This window comes from Aquarana catesbeiana, linkage group LG13, assembly GCF_042186555.1.
Source record: "Aquarana catesbeiana isolate 2022-GZ linkage group LG13, ASM4218655v1, whole genome shotgun sequence".
Classification (NCBI taxonomy): Eukaryota; Metazoa; Chordata; class Amphibia; order Anura; family Ranidae; genus Aquarana; species Aquarana catesbeiana.
Window position 1 is genome coordinate 53,819,543 of NC_133336.1, and position 27,129 is coordinate 53,846,671.

The following is a 27,129-nucleotide window of genomic DNA, read 5'->3' on the forward strand; positions in this document are numbered from 1 at the left end:
AACAGGAAAGAGTTTTGCTCTCTTCCACCACCACAGAAACACAGGATTAATCCAGGGCACTGCTGACTTGGCAAAACATGGACGCACTCATTAACAGCAATCATTCTTAAACGAGTCATGGGGGTGTGCAGATTGATTAGACACCACATGGCACTCTACACAACTCATACAATACGTGACATCAGGCAACAGCTGAGAAAACAGCCAGCCGTCGGTTATATCTAACGGCAAGCTAAAAGGTTACTTTGTTCCCGTGCAGAGCTGCCCTGGTGACAACTCATACGGTTACAAAACGTGGTTTATTTTTGGCTTCAATATTCTTACTAAAGTTTGAGATTGCAAAACATCAGATACAATAGGGATTATTTTCAATGTATGTCCAACCATTCTGAAAAATCTGTCAAGTCGTTTCTCAAGTAAAATTAACATTAACGGTGTGTTCACTGCTGAACATTCAAGAGAATTTAGAACACAACTGAGACTTAAACCAAAGAACTTTACATACAACCATTATTATAGTTTTTAACCTTTAATCTAATGGACAATGTATATCCACAGTAATGGCCATTTAAAACAGACCATTAAAGCGTAACGCCACTTTTGTTTAGAAAGAAAACACATTCCCCTCTGGGTGATGTACACTGCAAGAATCATAAACTTTGTTGCAGATTCCTACCTTTTGTTATTCCTACCTGTGTGTCTATCTGTGCCCATGTGGGAAAATAATCTAATGGGAGTGGTTTCATAATTATCAATCAGCTGTGGCACCTGCAGGGCACTGAGGAAATATGCTGGGCCTGCATCCCTTTAGACGTGTTCCTATTGGGAGTATCTCACCAAAAATTACATTTTTGTTGCAGGGGACGCCTGAAATCTGACTTGTATCTTAGTGCAAACTTCTGGGGGAGAAAAAAAAAAAAAAATTGCAAATAATGCAATATTATATTGCATTTTCAGAAAATTACAGCGGCTGTAAGCGAAAAGGAAAGGTAATTTTTAATACTATTCAATTACAATATATGACTTGTGTCGCAATTGTATACACTATATTATTATTTCTTTATTTGCTACCCCCCCACGAAAGTGGAGTTACCCTTTAAAGTGCTAATAAACTCCGCTTTTGAACTTGCACCTACAGGTAAGCCTATAATAAGGCTTACCTGTAGGTACAGTGAATATCTCCTAAACTTGCACTGTTTAGGAGATGTTCACCCTGGATACAGCCGGTGACATCACCAGCGCATGAAGGGACGGCATACCCGTGCCATCCATTAAGAGCTCTGTGCCATAAACCTTGACTCTCGTACGCATGTGTGGTAGTCAGGTCATTGCGGCCCAGCCAAAGGACCGGACCTGGGGAAGATGGAAGACGTTGAAGACTAAAGGCTAAACATTTTTGTTTTTACAACAGTGGAGAGGGATTAGAACCTCTGCCAGTTTTTATTGAGGTCTGTGCCCCTGTTATGGAGACCCATCCCCTCTATTTGTCCTGTTTACCATCACTGAAAAAGTTGGGTTGTCTTTAGAAAAAAGTAAGAGTCAAAATCTTCCAATGGGGACACTAGTTCTGGTGACCTGGGGGGGGGGGGGCGCCAAGGGATTCCCTTAATTTTCAGCGATTTCCCCTCAATTCCTGTTTTGGCTATGGCACAGGAAGTGAAGGAAATTCTCAGGAATGGGACACAGACAAACCCCCCCCCCATCCATAAAAAACAGCAGGTGTCAGTGCCATGGATTTCTGTCTGTTGCTTTCCTATGTAATTAATAAAGGACTCCGGAATCTCAAGACGTTCTGTCGCGCTTATTGATTCTATTACATTTGAAACAGACAACCTGTTCAGCCAGTCTTGATCAACACCGGTCAAATGATTAGCCATCCAGACATAAGAGGCAACTATAGCACAACTTTAAAACTGTACACTTTGATAATCTCGTTCAATTAGAAAAGGGATTCAAATGAATGACCCCTGCCGATTCTGAACTTTTTGCCCCAACACGGCTATTCAGTCTACATAGAAGATGAATGTCCCTGGGTCTGTAACACTGTGGCATGAACAGGACTTTTGTATGAGAATGGCATTCCTGTGTCCTCCCCCACCTCATGTTGCAGATTCTGTGCTGGATCTGACAGCAGGATAACGGAGTAGGGAGGAAACTGCCTCTTATGGGAAATGTTCTTCCTACCTTCCTTTAAAAGGATGGGAAAGACAGCTGACCCCCCACAACTGACTAATGCAATAATGCACCTCTAGGCAATAGTTACAGGAATGGAAAAATGCAAAATGTTAATGAGTCTTACGCTACACTCAACACTGCAAGGAACAAACAACGATCAGGTTACAAAACTGAAAATACTGCTGAAAAAAAAAAAAAGTCACCATCTGGTGCAAGGCTGCATTTGAAAATTGCACAATTTTCTGAAATGTTGAACCTCCTCAATTTCTCAAAACACAGCAGTATAAATTGTCTCACCAAGCCCAATGAAAGCAAGCAATGTGCCCCTTACAAATAGGATGGTTACAGGTACAATACCGGCACTCGGCACTCTCAAGCATTGGCAGTACTCGTTATAACACCAAACTTTAAATTTAACATACTAAACAATCTTTGTGACTGATAATTCCCTTTATTAGGATGCAAATTTCTCGCCCAATTTGCACTGTGTATTCCACTTGGATAATCTTGGAAGACAACTGTAGCATGTTAATAGGTGTAGCAGACTGATGTCGGTCTTTCTCAGACATCTACTAGCCTTAGGAAATGAGGAACCCCAGAAGATGGTCTTCAAATAACAGAACTGGGAAGTAATCACAGAAGTCAGGACCTTTAAGATATCCCCTGAACAAGTGTCCACCTCTATGATCAGCTGACGGAAGCGTTGATTGGGTGTCCCAGGAGGGGGTGGTTTAGCCACTGATTTTACAAGAGAGCCGACCATCGGCTCTAAACCATGGCGCTTGCCTGCAGCAGAGCTAAATGGAAAAAAAAAAACTTCTTGCCCGGAACTGCATGTCCTGGGCGTCGGGCGAAAGGAATTCACTATCCCCAAATCGGTTTGATTTTTTGCATTCGGCTTGCAGGCTGAACAAAAGCAATCTATTAGTATATGACCAGCTTAGATCTGATAACAGAACAAAGGTTGGCAATCAGCGGTACACATTCCTACAGTAGCGTTCTATGCTAAAGCAATTTGAGCTACTCAGATATGAAGAATACAGGCAGTCCACGGGTTACAAACAAGATCGGGTCTGTAGGTTTGTTTGCAAGTCGGAACAGGTAAATTTTTTAAGTGTAGCTCCAGCCAAAAAATGGTTTACGTTTCTTGGATAGCATTGGGAGGGGTTAAGCCTCCTGTAACATTTCTTTTGCTGTCTGTGCCGCTGTTCAGAAGGTTTTATCCAACTTTCTGTCCCTATGAAAATTGGATTTTGAAAATTTTGGGTTGTTGTGGAAACAAAGATTGGTGATAAAGCTTCAGTTGAGGAGCGAATTTCCCTTCCTAGGGGTAGATTTCCTCTCTGTTGACTCCCTTCGTTGCCAAGTAGAAGTCATTTGTAAGTGGGATGTTTGTAATCCTGGGACCGCCTGTACCTGGTTCCCACTCAAATCTCACCCTAGTATGCAACACTGTAGGAGGAACATTTGATTAACTGATTCTTTACATCAAGGTATCTTGCTATGGCTAGCAATACATTCTTAGATTTCACTCAGCCTCTTGGCTGAACAAGAGAAATAAATGAATTCCACGCTGAACAACTTGGAGGGAGGAATCTCCCCTACGGACTATGGTAAGCACCTGTGGCTGTCGAAATGCCTGAAGAGTGCCTGCATCTGATTGGGTGCAAGCTATTTTTTTTTCAATTTTCCAAATTTTCCAAACTTCTTTTCAACTGCGTTTTGTGGTGCAGACAAGACCATCCACCCTCAAATTTTGGCCGATTCCTGCTAAATCGGATAAATGAAAAGTATGGTCTGTCCAAGGAAAAAAGCCCCCAAAACTGCTAGGTAACAGAAGCACAGAAGGCCTGATTACAGAAATGTTATGCAAATTGGTAAAGATCTCTGCTGTACATCTAGAAGGGTAGGGTGGCGTTGGGTGAAGGCTGGGGGATCAGGTGTTGCTACAAGAGTGAAGTGAACATTACATTTTCCTTTAGAAAGCCCCATGTTTCATGGTAAACCAATACCCGGGACTTTTATTTATACGCCCATATCAAGTAGTTCTTGGGTTGATGGACCAGAACAGTATGTAGATCAGGAAAGTACGAATGAAAGTCAGAAGTCATTATCTACATACCGTATATACTCGAGTATAAGTCGTTCCGAGTATAAGTCGAGGCCCTAATTTACCACAAAAAAAAAAAAAGGGAAAAACTTATTGACCCGAGTATAAGACGAGGGTGAGAAATGCACAGCCACTGTAAGTGGAAAAGAGGGTCAACAATGCCCATTTGCAGCATCACTGTGCCCATTTGCAGCCATAGGTCCCCCGAACTTCAAACTCGGTAGTTAAGGGTTCCTAGATGCCCCCTAGCTGCAGCAAAAATTTGGGGTCTCTGAACCCAAAGGGTCCCAAAATGACACTGCAGATGGACACAGTTGACCGAATTTGGGGCCCCGTATCTCGGGGCCACTTAGTGCTAAGAACCCCAAATTTGGTGTGCAAACCCAGTGGAACTAGCAGCATAACATTTCCAAAGCTGGGGTTTCTAGCACCAGGTGGCCCCGAGAAACAGGGCCCCAAAAATCAGTTCAGAAAATGTCAAGCACTTTTCTGCAGCAAAGAATGACATTTTCCAAACCAGTTTTGGGGCCCCGTATCTCAGGGCCACTTGGTGCTAGGAACGCCAGCTTTGTATATGTTGTGGTACCAGTTCCACTGGGTTTGCACACCAAATTTGGGGTTCCTTGCACCAAGTGGCCCTGAGATATGGGGCCCCAAAATCGGTTCGGAAAATGAAATTTTTTGCTGCAGAAAAGTGCTTGACTCAAGTATAAGTCGAGGGGGACACTTTCAGCACAAAAAAATGTGCTGAAAAATTCGACTTATACTCGAGTATATACGGTACTTATCCTGGGTCAACTCAAATTAAGGGGGTCCGCATGACAAGTAACATTTTTAGAAGGAAGGATCAGCAGTGAAAGCCTTCATATACCTTTCTAGACTGGCTTTACATGCGCTCTTAAAAAGAGAGCCAAACAATAAATACCTTTCATTCACTCCCTTTTGGTCTGTTGAAACTGAACTCCAGGCAATCAGCTAAATACACAGATGAAATACATAAAAGGGACGCAGTCTTACATGCCAAAGTATTTGCATTTCTGTCCATTCAGTTCAGAGAGTTACACAGCTTTGCCAAAAAAACACAGCTCTGTCTAGCAGAGCACAAAATCTGATCTTTCTCTTCTGCGATTCAATTCTTACAGGTCACCTCACCACACCCAGCCTTTGACTGGACAGTGATAGGAGAAGCAGCACTGATGAACTCATCTGTCACTCTGCTCTCTCCACCTATGAGCATGTTCCTTGCCCTGCACCACAAACTGCTCTTTGTGACAATCTGCCTTTCCCCAGTCTGAGTTCTGTTATACACGAGTCGAATTCAGGTGGTTTCACTGCATGCAAGTAAAACATTTATGGATGCAAAAATGAAAACCAGAGCTGCATTAATTTGTGCGTCATATCTGCCTGGAGATCAGCTTAAAAATACAATTAAAAGAATTTTGTTATATCTGTCCTACAAGTGCAACAGAAAAATAAAAATACCCGTGGATCCTGCCAGAAATCCAGTGCTGCAGTTTTATTAGCCTTGCCCAGATCACTCCAAAACTATAGAACTGCCCTTTGCCACGCTATGACGATAAAGAAAGGAGGTGGGGTTCAGAAGTCTGAATACACGTATTGCTGGGTTTAAATACACTGACTATTTCTACACAAGACTGACTACATAGCTCATATTTTTCCACAGCCAACATTGTACAACTCACACGATGCCTGCAAACATTTAGTTTAGGCAAAAAAAAAAAAAAAAAGCCTGTAAGGATTAGTACATAAACCTGGAGTGAGGTCTATGGCAATGACAATTACAAGTATGTGAGCAGTTGCTATAGGTAACTCCCGCACACTTCCTTTCCTACAAACTTTGTACAAAAGGCTCTTTGTTTAGCTCAACTTTCAGTTTCGGCACCCAGAACAACAAAGCAGAACCAGACTCCAGAGGAAGTACAAAACTTCCTCTAGAGTGCGGAAAAGGGAAACATTAAAATCTTCCTATATGATCGCCAAACAGTTTACGTCACCACAGGGCCTCACAAGCAAAGTTTCAGTAGCTTTAAAGCCGAAACTTTGTGTAATTTCGAAAATTTGCTAGAAGGAAGGGTTCTTGTATCGCAAATGAGACATTCTAGGTCTATTCTGCCATAAAGGAATCGTCTCTTCCTCCTCGCAAACTTTGTTACATGTACACTCATCTATGCTTTAAAACGTGGAAGTAAAAACTTTCCAATTTTATAAAAAAGCTTACCTGTAGGTTAAATGAATATCTCCTAAACGAGCACATTTAAGAGATATTCTAGTAAGCAGCAGCCGGTGACGTCACCAGCTCATGCGCTCTGAAGGAACAGCATTACCCGTACTATTCCTTCAGACCTCTGTACCGTGCAAGTGACGTCATCGTGGCTCGGCTATTCAATCGTCTGCAGTCTGCGAACCCAGAATGAAGATTTGGTGAAGGTGGAAGCCTCTGCAGCACTGACAGCATGCCGCGGGAGGGCTTTGTTTCAAGGTAAGTCTTTACTAGCACATTATGCCTTTACCTTGCATGGAGAGTTTTTTTTGCTCAACCTTTACTACCGCTTTTTTTTTTTTTGCTCAACCTTTACTACCGCTTTAACCTGGCCATTGTCCTGTTCAGCAGGGATCGGCTGAATTTTGATCCATATTTGGCCACTTACACTCAAACAGGCTCACCGGGAAATATATTTCCCAATGAGCAATGTAATCTGACAGCAGAGAGTCCCTGCTGTCAAAATACGTCTAAGCGAGGAGGTTTCCTCCATCCACATTGCGATTGTGTAGATGGAGGATTCTTTTTTTCATTTAAATTAAAAAAAGATCCATGGCCAGCCTTATGCCCCGTACACACGATCGGACTTTCCGACAAGAAAACCGTGGAATTTTGTTCGAAGGTTGTTGGCTCCAACTTGTCTTGCATTCACACGGTCACACAAATGTTGGCCAACAATTACGAACGTAGTGACGTACAAGACGTGTGGCGAGCCAATAAAGAGTAAGTTCAATAGTCATGCGCCACCCTTTGGGCTCCTTCTGCTAATGTTGTGTTTGGTGAGCATTGATTCCGAGCATGCGTGGGCATTTTGTGCGACGGACTTGTGTACACACGATTGGAAAGTCAGACAACAAAAATTTGTTGGTGGAAAATTTGAGAACCTGCCAGCCAACATTTGTTGGCGGAAAGTCTGACAACAAATGTTCGATGGAGCATACAGACGGTCAGACTTTCTGCCAACAAGCTCACATCCAACATTTGTTGTCGGAAAATCCGATCGTGTGTATGTGGCATTAGACAATCAGGTAAGATAACGGGCACTTACTGTATATCCCCATCTCTATCCTTAAAACTACTCCAGGTGGTATAGTGGGGGCACCAAAGACTGACGCTAAAGCGGGAGGGGGATGGAGGGGGCATTGACACCTATCAAAACCCTTGTTCCATCCAATAATTAACCTCCCTTCACCCACTCTTACCAAAACTGGCTCCTCCCCCTTATCCATTTCACTTTATTCTTATTCTACCTCTGCTAAATTGTTAAAGTAATTCACCTTACTCCTAAATCTAGTATCGTTTATGATCGACTCCTGGATTATTTGGTATAACTGCTCACCCTCATATGCAGTATACTACTATATAAGAAACTGTTGAAATATTTAAACCGGTATCCAATCATCCCATACACTATGACATTTACAAATTTTCTCTGTAGTCATGCATCAGTTCCCCATAAAGATAAAATTGGTCCACTTTCCAAGGCCACTCTACCACAGTTGGTGATTTACCTGTCCTCCAGATAGGCATCAATACCTTTGCTGCATTTAACAGGTGCCGTATTATAATGAGTCCTTGTATTTTAGATCTCTTGGGAGTTCCAGTAGCATGAAAAAGGCTTTGCCAAGCATCTCTTGATATGTCAACTCCAGATTAACTGGAACACTTGTGGGATTTTCCTCCAAACAAATCTGTATGATCGAACACTGCCACAATACTGTATACAAGCAAGGCACACAGTAGTGGATTTATATCATTTTTGGCTTTTATGGAATATATTTAAATGAAAAAATTTGTGTGTATAAAGTTCAGCTTTAAAACACACAGATGCCTTTCCTGGTAAAAGCAGAGCAGAGCCTACCTCCCCTAGACTCCTCAGAGGAATGACATCTTTTACCAGATGACAGGTGCAGTTTAACTAGCAGACACAGATCACGCTGTAAATGTGATCTTGCTCTGCTGCTCCCTATCTCTACTATACAAGCACTGGAAAGTGGCTGTATAAAATCAACACGTCATTTTCCACATCATGTAAATTAAATCATAACTTACCTTTTGCAGACTAGTTGGATTTAACTGTGTTTTATCAATTATTTTTATTGCCACCTGCAAAAAAAGGAGAAAGTAAAATTTTAAAAATTAGTAGGGCACATGCCAATTATTACTAAACCACAACTCTGAGCTCTGGCTACCCACGGGAAAAAACCCACACAAAGCCACATAACTCACGCAGCTTAATGAAAAAATATTGTGGTGCCCGGATCTACCGCACTATTAGTATACAACTATTTAGAGAATATAGTAATTACTTCAGCCTTTCACCATGTAGTATCGATATGGCGCACTTATACTCAGACCATTATTTTTGGTATTTTGTCATATTTGAGATTATGGTGTGTTAAAATTTAAATTAAATTCAACCGTAGTGTTCAGTTACTGCGACCCCTTTGGAAGGCCTTGTCCTTTTATTTTTCTCCCAGGCATCTTAGCTTAGGCCTAGATTACATGCCCTCCACCCCCACCCCTGGCTACCAGACCATTATGAGAGCTTCAGTTGAGATTTTGGAGATTTTGTAGTTTCCCGCAGGCAGCCTGTAGTAGGTAGGACCTACTTAGGCCCCTTTCACACTAGTGCAACTTGGGACTTCAAAGCCGCATGACAAGTCGTACCCCATTTATGCAATTTTTTTATTCATGCAACTTTTTTTTTTTTTTTCACTTTTATGCACTTTATGAGGTTTATTGGATTCATTGAATGTTATTTCTACACGTTAGCCACCTTGATGTCACATTGAAGAATTGTCATTAGCTACACAATTTAGTCACATTTTTGTGATATTTGATTTACTTTTACATTCTAGTTAGCGCCACATTTCTTTTATCTTAAAGTCGTACCCCATGATTTCCTATGAGCACCATTCATAGCTGTGCGACTTAAAGTCGCAGTGACTTCAAAGTAGTCCCTGCACTACTTTGGTACAACTGATGCGACTTGAGGTCCATAGACATTGCTTCAAGTCACGGCAAAAAAACTGCAGTAAAAATTACGCGGCTTTCAGATTGCACAAATGTGAAAGGAGCCTTAATGGGCCTCATCCACAGCTTTTCTCTCTGTACAGACTATATGTGGCACAGCAACCTTTATATCCTTTGTGGCTATAGGGGAATATATACTATATTATCAAAAGTATTGTGTCGCCTGCCTTTACACACACATATTAACTTGAATGGCATCCCAGTCTTAGTCCGTAGGGTTTAATATTGAGTTGGCCCACCCTTTGCAGCTATAACAGCTTCAACTCTTCTGGGAAGGCTGTCCACAAGGTTTAGGAGTGTGTCTATGGAAATGTTTGATCATTCTTCCAGAAGCGCATTTGTGAGGTCAGGCACTGATGCTGGACGAGAATACATGGCTTGCAGTCTCCGCTCTAATTCATCCCAAAGGTGTTCTGTCGGGTTGAGGTGCAGGCCAGTCAAGTTCCTCCACCCCAAACTCGCTCATCCATGTCTTAATGGACCTTGTTTTGTGCACTCGTCTAAATCATTTGGTGGAGGGGGATTATGGTGTGGGTGTTGCTTTTTTTTTTTAGCGGTTGGGCTTGGCCCCTTAGTTCCAGCGAAGGGAACTCTTAACATGATTGTAAAGTCTTTTTTTTCTATTAAAATAACAAACATGTTCTACTTATCTGCTCTGTGCAGTGGTTTTGCAGAGGGCAACTCAGATCCTCCTCTTCTCGGGTCCCTGGCTGGAGCTCCTCGCCCCTCCCTCCTGTTGAGTGTCCCCACAGCAAGCAGCGTGCTATGGGGGCACCCAAGCCGAGCTGCAGCTCTGTTGATCCATACAGACAAGGACCCACGGTTTTGTCCCGCTCCTCTCTCAGAGTTTGATTGACAGCAGCGGGATCCAATGGCGCTGCTGTCTCAGCCAATCAGGAGAGGGTCCTGGATGGACGAGACGCTCATGGACATTGCTGGATAGAGATGGGGCTCAGGTGAGTATTAGGGGGGCTGCAGAAGGATTTTTATTTTAATGCATAGAATGTATTAAGATAAAAAAAACCTTCTGCCTTTACAACCACTTTAAGGCGTCAGCATACCAAGACATTTTGGACAATTTCATGCTCCCAACTTTGTGGTAACAGTTTGGGGATGGCGCCTTCCTGTTCCAACATGACTGCACACCACTGCAAAAAGCAAGGTCTATAAAAGAAATAGATGAGTGATTTTGTGTTGGCGGAACTTGACTGGCCTGCACAGTTGAAGCTGTTATAGCTGTAAATCAACACTATATTGAACCTTATTGACCAAGGCTGGGATGTCATTAAAGTTCATGTGCGTGTGAAGGCAGGCGTCCCAATACTTTTGATAATATAGGGTATGCAAGCCAAAGTTAGTGTCTGGAGTTCTATTTTAATAACTATTAGGGATGGGCTCAGGCGTGTTCGCACACTCCACGTGCAGAGCCTGCCAGGAAGTCAGCACTGCGCTGATCACAGGCAGTGAGACATTTCCCGATCTCTGCAGCCGCACATCGGGAAAATGTCTCACTGCCTGCGATTAGGCAGCGCCGTGCCGACTTCCTGGTGGACTCTGCACGTGGAGTGTGCGAACACGCCCGAGCCCATCCCTAATAACTATGCATATAAGAATTTGCTCAAATTACCAACAAACTTTCTTCTGGCTCTGGATTACATGGATTATAATTTTTATTATTTTTATGTTTTTTTCGACAATATGTGCACATGACAGGTGTATATTCCCTATATTCAATTTATTCTAGATTATGCTATAAGTTTTTAATAGACAATCATTTAGGGTAATTTTTAGAAAGTCCGCGCTGTTACTTTTTGTCCCACGGCGCGGACTTATATAAAGCACTATGCAGCCTATCCCACCCCAGGCCAACAGAAGGAGCAGAAGCTCCGAGCACATAGCCTGTGATCATTCATTCCCTCCTGTGAACAGCTCCCCCGGATGTGGTCCCGTGACCTATGACGTCACCTCCGTGCACTCCACGCTGGTCCCGGCTCTTCCTCTGTGGCCACAGGACGCGCCGAGGATCTGCAGCAGCAACTCGCACCAGGACACATCATCAGAACCGAGGAGATTCCAGGACAGTATACACAGATGATCCCTAACCTTATCTACCTCTTGTGAGTGTTTCCTGTACATTGTGCCATTAAATATCAATTTTAATACTGCACTTAGGTGGCGCTTCCTGTGTTCTCTCACCTTTATCCTTCTGGATTACATGGCAGCTAGGGCTAGTTTACACTTCCTTCAAAACATGGCTTCGGACAGGCTTTGTTAAAGATCCCTAAACGTCAAAGCCCCTGTCACTAAATAAAATGGTTAGCTTACAGTCCTGTTTACACCTTGCTTTTGCTTGGTGCTTCGATGAGGCTTTGAGCGAGCTTTGCCATAGACTTCAATGAAGGCTTTGAAGCACCACTAAAGCTACATGGGGTAAAATTTTTGAAGCAAAGCCGAAGCAAAGCAAAAGCAAGGTGTAAACAGGACTGTAAGTTAACCATTTTATTTAGTGACAGGGGCTTTGACTAGCGTTCAGAGAGCTCTAACAAAGCCTGCCTGAAGCCTTGCTTTGAAGTGTAAACTAGCCCTTAAAGCGGAGGTCCACCCTAAAAGGAAAAAAAAAAAAAAAAAAAAAAAAAAAAAAATTTTTTTTTTTACTTACCAGAAATGGCTGTTGCAAGGCAGATCGTCCCAATCTGCCACTTCCTACTGCGTGGTGATCTTCATTTTTCTCCTCCTCGCGTTGTCTTCTTGGGAATGGGGCGCACAGTGTTCTGGGAACTGTGTGTCCCAAAACACAGCCGGCCATTCACAAAGTGCCGCGAGGCACGCGTATGCGCAGTAGGAAACGGGCAGTGACGCCGCAAGGCTCCACTGCTTGTTTCCCTTAGTTTGAATGGCGGCACCAGGACTCGATCCGATGGACGGGTCGGCCTCGGGCGGACGACATCGTGGGCACCCTGGACAGGTAAGTGTGCTTATTAAAAGTCAGCAGCTACAGTGTTTGTAGCTGCTGACTTTTAACTTTTTTTTTTTTTTTTTTTTCAGCTGGACCTCCTCTTTAATGTGTGTTGAAGTCGAAGCAAGTGTAAATGAGCCCTTGAGTCCATTTTTTATTGCCGTCTTTGATTTCCTGCTACTTCTGTCTCAATGAAACAAAGGGAATCTCTTCAGACAGGTTCTACATTTTCCACACACTAAAGTGTTTTTGGTTCCTGTTGGAGTAATTTCCCCTTATTGCCTGCCCTGTTGACACAGCAGTAAAGGGAAATCTCTCAAACTATGACAGAGATGGCAAACGAAGCCTGAAAGATCTTCTAAAAAACACAATCCAAAAATTTTACTAGTTTTCATTATTCTCGTTCATTTGCATATAATAATAAAAACAAAAAAAACAACAAAAAAATGTACACGCACACACCAGTTCTATTTCATTTGATCATCAAAACAGGCAAACCTGTAATACAATCGTCAGGCAGAGATTTCTGTAAACAAGGAGCTCCTAAAAGCCAGCAATGTTTCCTGGGAATGTAACTAGATATCAGAACAATTAGCAGGGCACACAATGGCATTTCCCAGAACAGAGTGTTATTGAGGTGTTATTAAAGGCAAAGGAGAACCAAAGTCCAGGGAATGAGAGGGCAAATACTGCTATGTGTTCAGTGCATTCATGTTTTGAACGATCATTCTAAAGTGAGAGTAATTCTAGATGGGATTTATACTTGCCGTGTCCTTAAGAATATAGATGGGTACTTATCAACTCCAGTGATAATACCTAAGATGTTCAATTGAAGTTTAAAGTGGTACTCTAGTGGGCTAGAAAATTACTTTTAACCCCCAAACATTTTATAGATTTATTTTTAGCAGAGACCATAGGGAATAAAAATGGCGATCATTGCAATTTTTTGTGCATTTGCGCAGCAGTTTTTCAAGCGCAATTTGGAGGGAAAAAATACTTTCATTTAAAAGAAAAAAAAAAAAAGTTTTTATGGACCAGGCAGTATATTCACTAGACTGATTTTTTTTTTCACTATTTTAGTACAGTTTTTACTGAAGAAAGTTTTATAGATCAAACCAAGCACACACTTGTGAGATGTGCTAGAGATCAAGTATCTTGGCAGAAATAAATGGTTCTCAAAATGTACTTGGGGGGGGGGGGGGACCACACACAATATAAACTCAATTCTTTGTAAAATAATGTTACGCCAAGTAAAAATATGCTTAACTAGTCATACTTCAAAATTTGACATGCTGGTGGAATGGCAACAAACTACAGTTACAAAGGCGGTCTAGAGCTAGAATTATTGCTTTCGCTCTAAGGTTTGCAGCGATACTTCACATATGTGGTGCGAACTTCGTTTACATATGCGTGTGCGACTTTTGTATAAATTTGCTTCTGCACTCAAGGGATGGGGGTGTGGTGTGCCCAAGACCAGGACCTGAGGGATCACAGACCGCTGATCGCTCAGTCTTCACTAAACAGAGAGCCGGTGACTGTCAGTCACCAGTTCTCTGCCCCTCCCTTGTGCTGGGCTGTGAAGGGGGTGGGAGCAGCTGGCTGAGGCTCTCAGCGGTTCGCTGAAAGGCTGAGCCAGCTGCCTGGTGGATCCCAACCATATGGTCGTGAATTTTTTTTACAGCCTGGACTGGCTCAGTGTAGTCAGCCGACGCAGCGGAAACGCATCAAAAATGCAGTGCTTGCACAACTTTTGCTGCATTTCTGCTGTGTTTTTTGCAGATTTCTCCTGCAAGACAAGAGAACTCCCAAAAGCGCAAAACACAAACGTATAAAAAAAAAAAAAGGTGTCAAAAAAGCACGTGTGAAAAAACAAACTGCACCTGGAAAACCATCAACCACAACCTGCATAGGTGTGAACCAAGCCAGACAGTAAAAATAAACTGGGGTTGTGTTCTATCCAGCCGGACAAAACACACAGAATGGGGCTAGGTCAGTTTTTTGTGTAGAAGTGGATCATGTGTTTCGGGATGGGAGTAACCTCTATGTTTCTCATGTAAGCTGTCCTGGAAAATGACTTGGGAAATTCAAATAACTAAGCCTTATGTATTACATATTCTACTCATGTAGCACCAAACAATTCTACAGCACCTTACATAATACATAAATTCCCATTAGCCACTGCCCCAAATCCATCTACAGCCTAATGATCATACCCAAGTCCTACAGACACACCTTGAGTTGTGACAAGTACCCTTAAATGCCACCCAGAAATAGCAAACTTGCTTACATTTTATTTAAACATAGCACTCAAAACACACATTATCTGCTGCCGGGACCTTTTATACACCACCCTATTGGAAGCACCTGATTTAAAAGGATAAGTTCACTTTTTTTAATATAATATAATAGAACTGTCAGTGTATCTGAGTGCCGTACATCCCACACGGGTAAGCAGATACAATCTGACATGAAGAGAATGAACTACCACAGTGCTCCACTACTGGTGATCTGAAGATACCTGGTAGCTGTCAGATCGGGGATGTGTGGGGGGCCTGTCCGTTCGCAACTTCTTACACTCTGAATATGAGTAATATGTTATGAAAGGTGAACTTATCCTTTAATAGCAGAAATGCAGTAACATGCATCCTATTGAGTCACATTCTCAAGAAGCAGGCCAAGAATCTCGGATCCAACAGATTCTAGCCCTGACCTTTTACTGCAGACAAGCTCATTGTGTACTGGAGCGAGCGCCACATGGGGATCTCAAATGGATTGCTGTAGTGAATGCACAATGAGGTCTTCTAACAATATGCATGCTTTAGTAACATTCCAGCACACAGTGACATTGAAATATGCATGCACTCTACTCCTAGTTACATAACACTCTGCGTACTGGGGATGAACGTGAATGAAACGAGCACAGCCCATGTACAGCTCTGCCAAAGCAGCAAAAACACAAAGACTAGAAGCCGATTTACCTCTCTGCCAGTGAGGATATGCCGCGCCAATTTCACTTTAGCAAAGTTGCCTTTGCCGATGGTTTTAAGCAGCCTGTAGTTCCCAATGTGGGGCTGCTCGTCCGCACAGGAGGCGATGGAATTCCTGTTTCGAGCTCCAGAACGGCTAGGACGGGTAGGGACATCTTGTCGTCCATCTCCATGAGAAGTATGCTGCAAAAACAGGAAAGAAGCTTGTTTAGTAACAAGAAAATAAGACTAAGTTACATGATTTGCTGAAAAAAAAAAAAAAAAAAAAAGATTCTATGGTGGTATATTAAAGTACATGCAAACGCTTTTGCACATGCTTACACTTAATGGTAATGCCTAACAGCGTTAAATAATGTTCAATATATTGTAGCTATGGAACTGCTGGAAACACCTTTTCTTAGATATTCTGCACCTTGGTCACTTGATAGATATGCTTTTCCTCCACAACTCACAAACAAATATGTGGGCAGAAGTTTCCAGAGTGCCCGAGGCTGTAGAGCCCAATGAAGACACTTCTGCACACCTTGTAGGATATCTCCATCGTTGTGTTTGACAGCAGAGCACTTTCTTCTCCCCTGCTATCAGATGAAATTCAGGTACAAGTCTGCACGTTCACGAGTGTCATGTGAGCTGGATAAAAGGGAAGAAAAGAGGATGAGCTCCGCTGCCAATCACGATGATGGAGCTGCCCCGACAAGACATGCAGGAGTGTCATGTGTTGAGGCTTGCCAGGAAGCCAAGAGGAAATGCATGGCTTCCCAACACGAAATTTAGAGCATACGTAGAGTGGCAACGCAGAAGACTGATCAACCAGCACAGCATTGCCACTCTGAAGGAGGTATTATGAACTGACAGGGTCACTAGGTAGTTACTATATAAAATATTTTTTTTTACAGAAGCCACACACATAGTTAGGGAAATAGTTTTTGGAGCCAATGAGGCACAATGCATACAAAAAGGTAGCTGGTGCTGGGGGGGGGGGGGGGGGACAAACCACATCGCCACCACCCCACCCCTGATCGGTAGGTCCGTCAAAGCACCCCGCGTCGTTGGGTGAACCTCGCACCTACCCCACCTAGGTCACGGGCTGCGTCTCCTCCTCGGTGTCCAATATGAACGCTTCTCCTCTCGGCCAAATCGGGTCTCTGGACCTGCTTTCTGATTGACTAGGAGGAGAATCAGGGAGACAGTAGCGAATATTAATTCGCTATCATCACACAACTGGGTGGGCTCACTCTTTTAAGCAAATTAGGAGGCTCAGGCTTTAATCATGTGCTTCAAAAATATAAATAAATCCATGTGTCCGGCGCCCTGCATGTAGATTAGGGGCCTGGCGCATGAATTGGGGGGGCTCTCGTGCACATTGCTGGATCGTGATGGGGAGCTCACGTAGGTATTAGGGGGGCTGCTAAACAGTTTTTAGTACCTTCATGCATAGACTGCATGAAGGTAAAAAAACCTTGCGCCTATTACTTTAAAGAGACACCACCATTAGTAGTTACTGATGCTACCCTTGCTGTAGCAATTCATTATGGCTTTTGTCAGCGATAGCCCTGTAGTTTTCTTCAACCCCTGACACTTCCAGGTATGTCCAAGGCTCTCTTTACTAGGCACAAAACATCACATAGGTATACTCCAGCTGCCTGCAGTCGTGTGCAAGAGACTGACTGCACCAGATCAATGACCCCACTGAGTATCCGCAGAGTAAGAGAACTCAGCCTGTTCCCTGTTGTCACTCACAATGCAGGAGGCTTTACAGGCACCAGCAGGACATCCTGGTGGTGTAGGAGTGGGAAGAGAGGGAGCAGTGTAGGCTGTTCTGAAGTGTAGAGTTGAAAAAAAATGACATTGTTATATTGCAAAAAAGTATAATTAACTGCTTTGCATGGGAAGCATCAGTAAGACTGAGACCCCAAAGTCTGCGATTTAGCATTAGTCTATAGCACTCAAGTCACAGAAAGCTAATGCATGAAACTTTTTGGAATTGCATGGATTAAGATTGTACCCATTGAAATTAATGTGTCACAAGTCCCATGATAAATTCCATCAGTATGACTGGGGCTAAATACCAACTGTAAACTTTTTTTTTTTTTTTTCCCTTAGGTAAGCAGCCCAAAAAGTGTTTGAGGACAGTCTTTTAAAAGAAGTTTCACCATACCACAGATTCTAGCTGAATCCCCAATGATAAAGTGCACGGTACCATTCTAACCTGTGCTGTGGTTGCCAAGCAGCATGGTGGTCAGACAGCTTGCCCATATGTGAGAGGCTGCAGCCCCAGCATGGAGACTCCCAAGACGGTCTCCAGATTGCAGTAACGTGTGACAGACTCATGTGTGGAGCAGCCAATTTAGAACCTTGACATGGAGCCATTCCATCAACCTCCGAGCGTCTTATACAAGCTATACTTCCACATTCAGTGCTGACAGGGCTGTGTGATCAGGCACTGCTTGTAAACATTTGGCAGCCTTATTGTCTGGATGCACATTGGGGACCTTATTGTGCCAGTCAGTGCAGCCTACGTTTACAAGCAGCGGCTGATCACACAGCCCTGTCAGCACTCACTGGGGCAGTATAGTTTGGCAAACTCTCTCCTCATCAGAGTTTGTCCTGACGCACTTTGGGAAGTTACACAAACTATTCTGCACCAGCCATTTTTGTGCATTGAACGCAAGCTATAACACGGCACAAAAAACATTTCCTGTCACATCATGGCAGCACTCCATGTGACTCCGCCCCCAAAGTGTATGCTGCCATGAAGATGCGACAGGAAAGGAAAATTACGGAAAGGAGAGTATACAATTTTCCGTTTTTTAGGCTTCAAATACTGCTGTCCAGGGCTTTACACCACTCAAATCAATTTAAATCTGCGGCAAGTATGGCCAGGTGTTTGCAATGAGCTGCGGCCACTCAGCCAGTACAAATCAAGTACAGGTTCCACAGAGGTTTACATGGAGAACAACATTTCCTGGGCTTTACATACACTGAGCCCCTGTTCACAGCGGGGCGATTTGACATGTCAAATCGTCGCCTATTGCAGGCAACGCCTGAATCAGTGCGACGCCACACCGATTCCTAAAAGTAGTTCCTGCACTACTTTTGGTGAATTCGGGGGCAATTTCAATAGACATCTGTGCAGCAACCCACACAGATGTCTCGGAAATTGCTCCTGAAGTCAAACTGAAATGCGGGTTTGAACTCGCACGATTTCAAACCCGCATTCAGTATTGAACCTAGGCTAAAAGGTCAGCTCACACCACATGCAGTCCAGTGTGTTTTTTTTCTGCATCAAAAACACATGGAAAATAGGTTATATGGTTTCCAATGGCATAGTTCATGCCAGTGCGGTCAGTTCCAGAAAAAAAAAAAAAAAAAAAAAAAAAAAAAAAAAAGCAGAACATGCTGCATTTTTCCTGCACTGGAACATGGTAAAACGCATAAAAAAAAAAAAAAAAAAAAAAAAGGCACCGGACCTCAGTACAGTGGAAAAAAAACCCACCAGGAATGCATCTGAAAAAACACCAAAAATGCACATGCAGAAATGCATCCGGAATGGATCTGGAGTGTTTTTCTGGTGTGAACCAGCCCTTAAAGTGGAGTTCCACCCACTTTTACAACTCTTCAGCATCCCTCACTAAACTGTGCTCTGTAAACAAATTGGATATTTTTAAATTTATTTTCTCAGCACCTACTGTATATCTGCTGTATTCATTTTTCACTTCCTCCTCCCTGGCCCATCGCTTCATTTCCTGTTTGCAATGCCTTCTGGGAAGGGGCGGCAACTTCCTCTGACACTGCCGTTGCTATGGAAACCTGACCTGAAACCTATTACACTGCTTGTGCTGCACTGAGCATGTGCGAGATCTGCAAGGATGAGATCCAGGAAGAAACAGTCTGGCTTCAGATGCCCACACTTAAGATGGCCACGGCCTGCTGTAAGTTTATAAAATAACAAACTACTGCTATAAACCAACAAAACAGACCTTAGCTTACAGACTAATTTTACTAGAATACATTAAGCTTTGTGTATTATAGGGGTATTTTTATTTAAAAAGTATAATTTCGGCCGGAACACCACTTTAAGCTGGGTACACATACAAATTTCTGTAGACTTTTTCCATCAGATTTACCAAAACCATATAACATGGGGGCAAACCTTAAGAGTTTAAATTTGTATGCAATCAGGCAGGCCCTTGCACTACATAGTTTTGGTAAATCTAAAGGAAATCAGACAAAAGTTGTATATTGTGTATGGGGTCTTAGTCCTGTCTCCAAATGGTGCCGAGCCCCATCACCTAATTAAAATGCCAGAGCCTGGGATTTGTTAATCATTACCTTGAAAACATTTTAGGCCACGGCACATTTACTCATTTAGACATTTAGCGTAGCACAGTGCCAGTTGCTGCAGAGTGTTTAGTAGCTTTTTTTTGTTTTGTTTTTTTAGTGGAATTTTTGGAGCAGCACCGTTCACTTGAATTGGCCTCCCTCCAAAGAAGCTCATGAACCAAATCCTGGCACAGAGCCAGGAGCGTTTGCAATTTTTGCAGATTGTAGCACCTTTTGTCGATCGACAATAGTGGCAAAAATTGCACCATATTTGGGGTGCCCTTAAGAAATAATGGCATCTCAAAACGCATGTTTTACCACGATTCTGGAATCACGGGCTGAAACATGGGAGAAAGAAAAAAAAAAAAAAAAAAAAGAAACAGAGGGCACACATCTCACTATATCAAGGATTGTGCTAAATTATATACGCACAAGACAGAGCCCCCTCATTAGGCTAATTCTGGGGTGGATACATTTTTGCAAAGATAACAGGGTAAGATGCATACAATTATATAAAAAGATATACAAAAATATAATTAAAAAAATAAAAAAAAGGGGAAGAAGAAAGAGGACTCAAAAGTTTCAGCTCTTTCCACTGCCAAAGGCACTTCTGTGTTATTGGCACACCTTAAAATCATTTTAGGCCTGAAGATTAGTTGACACTCACAATCCTCACCTAATCCTATCGTTTTGCCTCTAACCACCATTGCTGCGTTTTACATACTCTGTACCAATGCCCAAAAACCCAATAAAAATGTTTGTGAAATAAAAAAGAAAATCTAAAATATTAGCAAAACGGCGTATCAAGTTCAACTTTTCAGTAAGCAAATACTATAATGTTAAAAATGTAATGCACACAAGTGCAATCTATATTACTCGATTTAGTGCAATACAAAAATTGAGGCTGTGAGACACAAACAGATACCAAACATATCAAGCCTTGAAATTGCACATGCCTGCAAACAGATAGAAAAACTTCGGTACCCAAAATTGTCCATAGGCAACACTTTAAAAGTTCTTACAGGTCATCAGTTTAGAGTTTAAAATGATAAGTTCACTTTTTAGGGGAAAAAAAATAAATAAAATTTAAATGAATTAAATGCAAATTTTTTTGCAGAAAAAAAAAAAAAAAAAAAAAAAAGTGCATTTATTATTTTTTTTTTTTTTTGGAGCCTGTAAAGCATTGCACCAGCGATCAGCAGGTCTCCAGCAGATCTGTCATTGTATCTGTGTGCCCGTAGATCCCGTACCAGCAAGCAGATACAGTCTGACAGGAAGAGAATGAACTACCACGGCGCTTCACAGCATTGCGCTAGTTCATTGAGAACTACAAGCCAAGAAGATCCCCGCTAGCTGTCAGATCAGGCAATCAGAGGTGCAGGGACCGGTCCAAATATAGGTGTAATATGTAGGGCTGCAACTAATGATTATTTTCATAATCGATTAGTTGGCCGATTATTCTTTTGATTAACCTTAAAAAAAAGTGCGGTGTATAATTTAGTTAATATGTAAAGTTTAAAAAAAAAGGCAATTTATTCTTAAATATTTCTATACAGTGGTAAATATAAGTAACCAACTATATTGTTAGGGAGCAAAATATCTAATCCACTCTGAGAATAACAGACAGAAGAGATATACCATTAGAGGAGATATACTGTATATACTATTAGAGGATATATACTTTTAGAAGATATACTGTATATACCATTAGAAGAGATACTGTATACACTATTAGAAGAGATGTACCGTATATAATATTAGAGGTTGAATCTGGCGATCAGATCAAAAAATTTAAAGACTGTTTTGCAGATTTTCAAACAGAACTGTAATATATTATATGCTGACCATACAAAAACAATGTCTTCCTTCAAACAAAAAAAAAAAAAAAAAAAAAAAAAAATGTAATTTTAAGAACGTTCGTTCAATTTTTGAATGAATCATTAGTGGGGTCAAATCGACGTTGCTTTTCAACCGCAGTGACAGGAAAACTCAGAAATAGAAAACTTCTTAGTCAAAAGGAATTTTCAGACCGTGTTTGTGGTTTTCGTTCAGAAATTACATTCATTTTAAAAAACAGAATGTTAAAAGAAAATGAAAATTTCAAAACAACATTCTTCCATTTAGCGAATGTACTAAGATTTTTACTATGAATATTCTCATCTGAAAACTGAGCCATGTGGCCAGCATAAGGCTCGGTACACACCTATGCAGTTTGCTTTTGATCTGTTTCTACACTGATTTTTGCTGTGCCTTAAGTACAGTATAGAGTGCCCCAATAGCAAGGTAAAGAAAACTTCTGCCTTTAGAACCACTCACTTCCTGTCCAGGACTACACGTCCCATGAGGCATTGCTCCTCACACATTCACAAGTTCTCAGGCACTTACTGACATGTATGGATGATGTACTGAGCTGTATGTGTGCTGCATTGTATTTCCCGATATGTAAACAAATAATGCATACTGTATGCAGGCCAACTAATCAGCTGGCCAATTAATCGATTATGAAAATAGTAATTGACTAATTACATTGTCGATTAGTTGTTTCAGCCCTAGTAATATGTAACATGTTACAAAAGGTGAACTTATCCTTTAAAAAGGAGAAGTAGGGCCAAAGCTTTTTTGGCTGTACTTCTATGGATCACAGGAGTGCAGTTTATGCTACACTGCTGTGATCTGTTGTCAGCCAAAGGGCTAAAGGTCTCCAAAGACATTGCTTTATCTTTCTATGGTGTCTTGAAAAAGTATTCACACCCCTTGACAGTTTCCACATTTTGTCATGTTACAACCAAAAACGTAAAAAATGTATTTTATTGGGATTTTATGTGATAGACCACAAAAAAGTGGCACATAATTGTGAAGTGGAAGGAAAATGATAAATGGATTTCAATTTTTTTTTTTTTATAAATAAATATGTGAAAAGTGTGGGGTACATTTGTATTCAGCCCCCTTTACTCTTATCCCCCTAACTAAAATCTAGTGGAACAAATTACTTTCATAAATCACCTAATTAGTAAATAAAGTCCACCTGTGTGTAATTTAATCTCAGTATAAATACAGCTGTTCTGTGAAGCCCTCAGAGATTTGTTAGAGAACCTTAGTGAACAAACAGCATCATGAAGGCCAATGAACACACCAGACACGTCAGAGTGTCAAGCTGTGACGTTTAAAGCAGGGTTAGGTTATGAAAAAAGAAAAAAAAAAATCCCAAGCTTTGAACACCTCATGGAGCATGGGTCAATCAGTCATACGAAAATGGAAAGAGTATGGCACAACTGCAAACCTACCAAGACATGGTCGTCCACCTAAACTGACAGGCTGGGCAAGGAGAACATTAATCAGAGAAGCAGCCAAGAGACTCATGGTAACTCTGGAGGAGCTGCAGAGATCCACAGCTCAGGTGGGACAATCTTTATGGAAGAGTGGCAAGAAGAAAGCAATTGTTGAAACAAAGCCATAAGTCATCCTGTTTGCAAGAAGCCATGTGGGGGACAAATCAAACATGTGGAAGAAGGTGCTCTGGTCAGATCAGACCAAAATTCAATTTTTTGCCCTAAAAGCAAAACGCAATGTATGGCGGAAAACTAACACTGCACATCACCCTAAACACACCATCCCCACTGTGAACCATGGTGGTGGCATCATCATGTTGTGGAGATGCTTTTTCTTCAACAGGGAAGCTGGTCAGAGTTGATGGGAAGATGGATGGAGCCAAATACAGGACAATCTTAGAAGAAAACCTGTTAAGAGTCTGCAAAAGACTTGAGACTGGGGTGGAGGTTTACCTTCCAGCAGGACAATGACCCTAAACATACAGCCAGAGCTACAATGAATAAATACAATACAATGAATAAAATTAGATAAAAACATATTCATGTGTTAGATAGGGCTGGGGAAAAAAAAAAAAAAAAAAAAAAATCGATTTAAATCTTGAAATTGAGTTGAGAGGTCAAATTGATTCAAAATTTAAGCAAATCGATTTTTTTAGATTTTTTTTGTTTTCACCGTGCCGGTCCTTAGGCGCTGCGGGCATGAGTGTTTAGGTGAGGCTGCGGCTTCGGCCGGACTAAAAAAAAACTCGATTCGAATCGTGAATTGAGGTTTTTTTTAAGAGAATCGAAGATTTTTTTTTTTTTAATTTTTTTTTTTAAGAAAATCTCCCAGCCCTAGTGTTAGAAAGGTCTGTAACGTTTTTACAACCTTTCCTGAACAATTTAAACTTGACAGATAGTAACACACATTTAAAACATCTGTTTTGCCGCGTTTGAAGAAAATAAATAAAAACATTTTTTTTTTTTCTTCAAAATAGCCAAGAATGAAAAAAGCCTGTAAACGAAATGTGGCTAACCACGAGTTACCACGTTTAGAAGCATTTGGCGCTTGAAATGCCTTTAAACTCAGCGTCTGAACCCATTTTTTTGCTTTCCAAAAAAGGCCTCTAAACTCAACTGCCTAGAACTGACTATAAATGACCCTGTGTACATGTACTGATAAGATAACAGAGGAGAGTTCAGGAGCAGCTGAAATAAAATGCCCAATTGTTCCTACAAATGTCTGTTTACCAGCAGTGTACATGAGGCCTTATCCAACTGAGAATCTGGGGCAAGACTTGATAATTGCTGGTCACAGACCTCTCCATCCAATCTGACAGAGCTTGAGATATTTTGCAAAGAAGAATGGGCAAAAGTGTCATTCTCTGGATGTGCAAAGCTGTTAGAGACATCCCCAAAAGGGACTTTCAGCTGCAATGATAGGGAAAGGAGGTTCTACAAAGTAATGACTCAGGGGGGTGAATACAAAATGTACCCCACACTTTTCACATATTTGTAAAACATTTTTGAAAACCAGATTGGTTGCCATTTTAGAATGCATAATTTACCCTTTTTTTTTTTCTTTTTTTAAATCCTTTGTTTTGACTTATCCCATATCCTGTCTACATACAGCGATGGGTACATGGCATTTCTCAGGATGGGTTTCCTGCAGAATGTTTTAAGTCAGTTGTGGTCTCCATTGAGACACCATGTGATAAGCAGAAGTACAACTTTCATTGTAATAAATCAAAGTTACACCCAAGCACAAAATCCCCCCAAAAATGTTTTTTGAGGCCTACACCCACATATCCACACGTACAAATGCAAGTGCGAATGTTAGGGCGCCTACGCATGAACATTACATATCGCCGCGCACAAACTGGCTCCTAACTTTTTAGCTGCCTTCTAGATTCAAAGCAAATTTGTCAAGCCCTGCTTTAACCCCTTCACTGCAGAAGGACTTGAAACCATTTCAATGCTTTTAAAGCACAATGTAACGTTTACATCTGACCACTGAAATTATGTCCAAACTGATTATGAATTATGTCATACCGGGATTTGAGAGCGATACCATGGCAACACTTCCTGTATACCCCATTCAAATTTAATACAGAATACTTTAGCCTTGTTGGACTTGGCATCTATTCTATAAAACAAGGCATGTATAGAGCAGATACCTAGACAGGCTACAGCTGCCAAGATAAAAAGGTGTCTAGTATGTTACTGCTAAAGAGTTGTGTGCACAGCCAAGACACTCAGACAGAGCAACAGAAAACTTGACAGGGGTTTTAACCCCTTCCCATCTAAGGATAAAACAAATCTAAATGCCCAAGCCCAATTTTGTGACTGACACGTTAGTAAAACTGTACACATCACAACTACTTTGTGCATCCAGGTTGAATTAAATTATCCTGCTCCTGACCATCGCGGCGATACCACATATGTGTATGTTAGTAGTTGTGTGTACAGCCCAAAACAAATAGTGCACCAAGGCTCGGTTCACACAGGGGCAACCCGACTTACAGCGCGACTTTGCAAGGTGATTTGGAGGCGACTTCAACGTGACTTTGCGCAACTTACAATGCGACTACAAGTTGCCTCCAGGAGAGGCGACTTTAGCTGTGGCCAATCACAGAATAATCAGCTCTGTGGGAGGGAGGGGGTTGCCTGGGTAAATGTTTGAAGTACCTGGGTAAATTATTTTCTTTTTCCTGTAAAGTTGCTTCAATATAGATGGAGATCCGACTTGGAGGCAACTTCCATTGAAATCTATGGGTACAAGTTGCCTAGAAGTCGCCTTGAAGTAGTACAGGAACCTTTTCTGAAGTCGGAGCGACTTCAGTAGTGTACATTAAGACGGCTCTCATTCACTTCAATGGAATTTCTTATGTCAAGCAACTTGGGGCAACTTGAGGTCTTGTAAGTCAGATCCCAAGTTGCTGTAGTGTGAACCGGTACTAAAACACAAAAAAAATATAATAATAATAATAAATAATAATAAGCAAAGCATTTCTCTCCTCCATTCACAGAAAAAGAAAAAACACGGGGGTGGGCTTCACAGTGACTGATAGCCAATAAGAGGCTATCACAGCGATCAGGTGACCCGGAATCTCGAGTCCTGGACTACAATCGTTAGTAAAGGGTCACCCCGGTCTATGTGCTGGGAGCGCGCCACGCGGTGCGCAAATATGCGGCCCCGTGGGAAAAATGTAGCCCCACTGCACTGGGCTGTGTGTGTGACAATGGTGTGAAGGGGTCAATTAGTTGCCTTATCCAAAAAAAAAAAAAAAAACACATCCCAGGGCAATACATAGCATTATGATCATAAGGCTTCATGCACACTGGACGTTAAAATAACATTATAGAAACACTAGTAGCTTTGCAGTGAGTTTTTCAATGTTTTTGCAATAGCGTTTGGCATTTTTACACATTAGCGTTTATGATACATCAACACCACTCCCATCACAATGCACTCCAGTAGCTGCTGGTGAGAATGAGCCCTAAAACTGGCCCCATGAACTGCACATACTTGCTTTCCCTCTGTCCCCTGTATGGGTAAAGCACAGGTCCGCTTGAAAGATCAATGCCAGGATATTTAAAGTCAACAAAAGCAGTAATGCTGCAACTGTAGATAAACCTTATTTTCACCTTTCCTATGGTATAATAATATCAAAACTAATCAATTAGGCATGGGACTCCTGGGTGAAGAAGCTTTCAGTAACAGTGAAATGTAGGATGTCCTATAGGGACTATGGGGTCCAGCAGGAGAAACCATTGAACACAGCGGGGGAACCAAGAAATTGACATTCCTGAAACTTCAAGTGATTCTTATTCAATGGAGTGGCATTCAATGGCTGAGGCAGCAGGAGACATATCTACGTAGTGCTTGTACAGCTTTTTTTTAATAGAACAAAAAACATGTTATACTTACCTGTTCTGTGCAATGGTTTTGC

General features: G+C 41.7%; 1 protein-coding gene across 12 annotated transcripts in view; it reads right to left on the reverse strand.

Moving 5' to 3' along the window:
* The window catches only part of MARK3 (microtubule affinity regulating kinase 3), a 140,510-nt gene that overhangs the window by 82,931 nt on the left and 30,450 nt on the right, over positions 1-27,129 (reverse strand). For all 12 annotated transcript variants that reach the window (XM_073610500.1, XM_073610498.1, XM_073610499.1 and 9 more), the window contains exons 2-3: positions 15,537-15,728; positions 8,619-8,672 (exon numbers count right to left, since the gene is read on the reverse strand). In XM_073610500.1, coding sequence (XP_073466601.1) covers positions 8,619-8,672; positions 15,537-15,728 — 246 coding nt within the window. The remainder of the gene's footprint in view (positions 1-8,618; positions 8,673-15,536; positions 15,729-27,129) is intronic.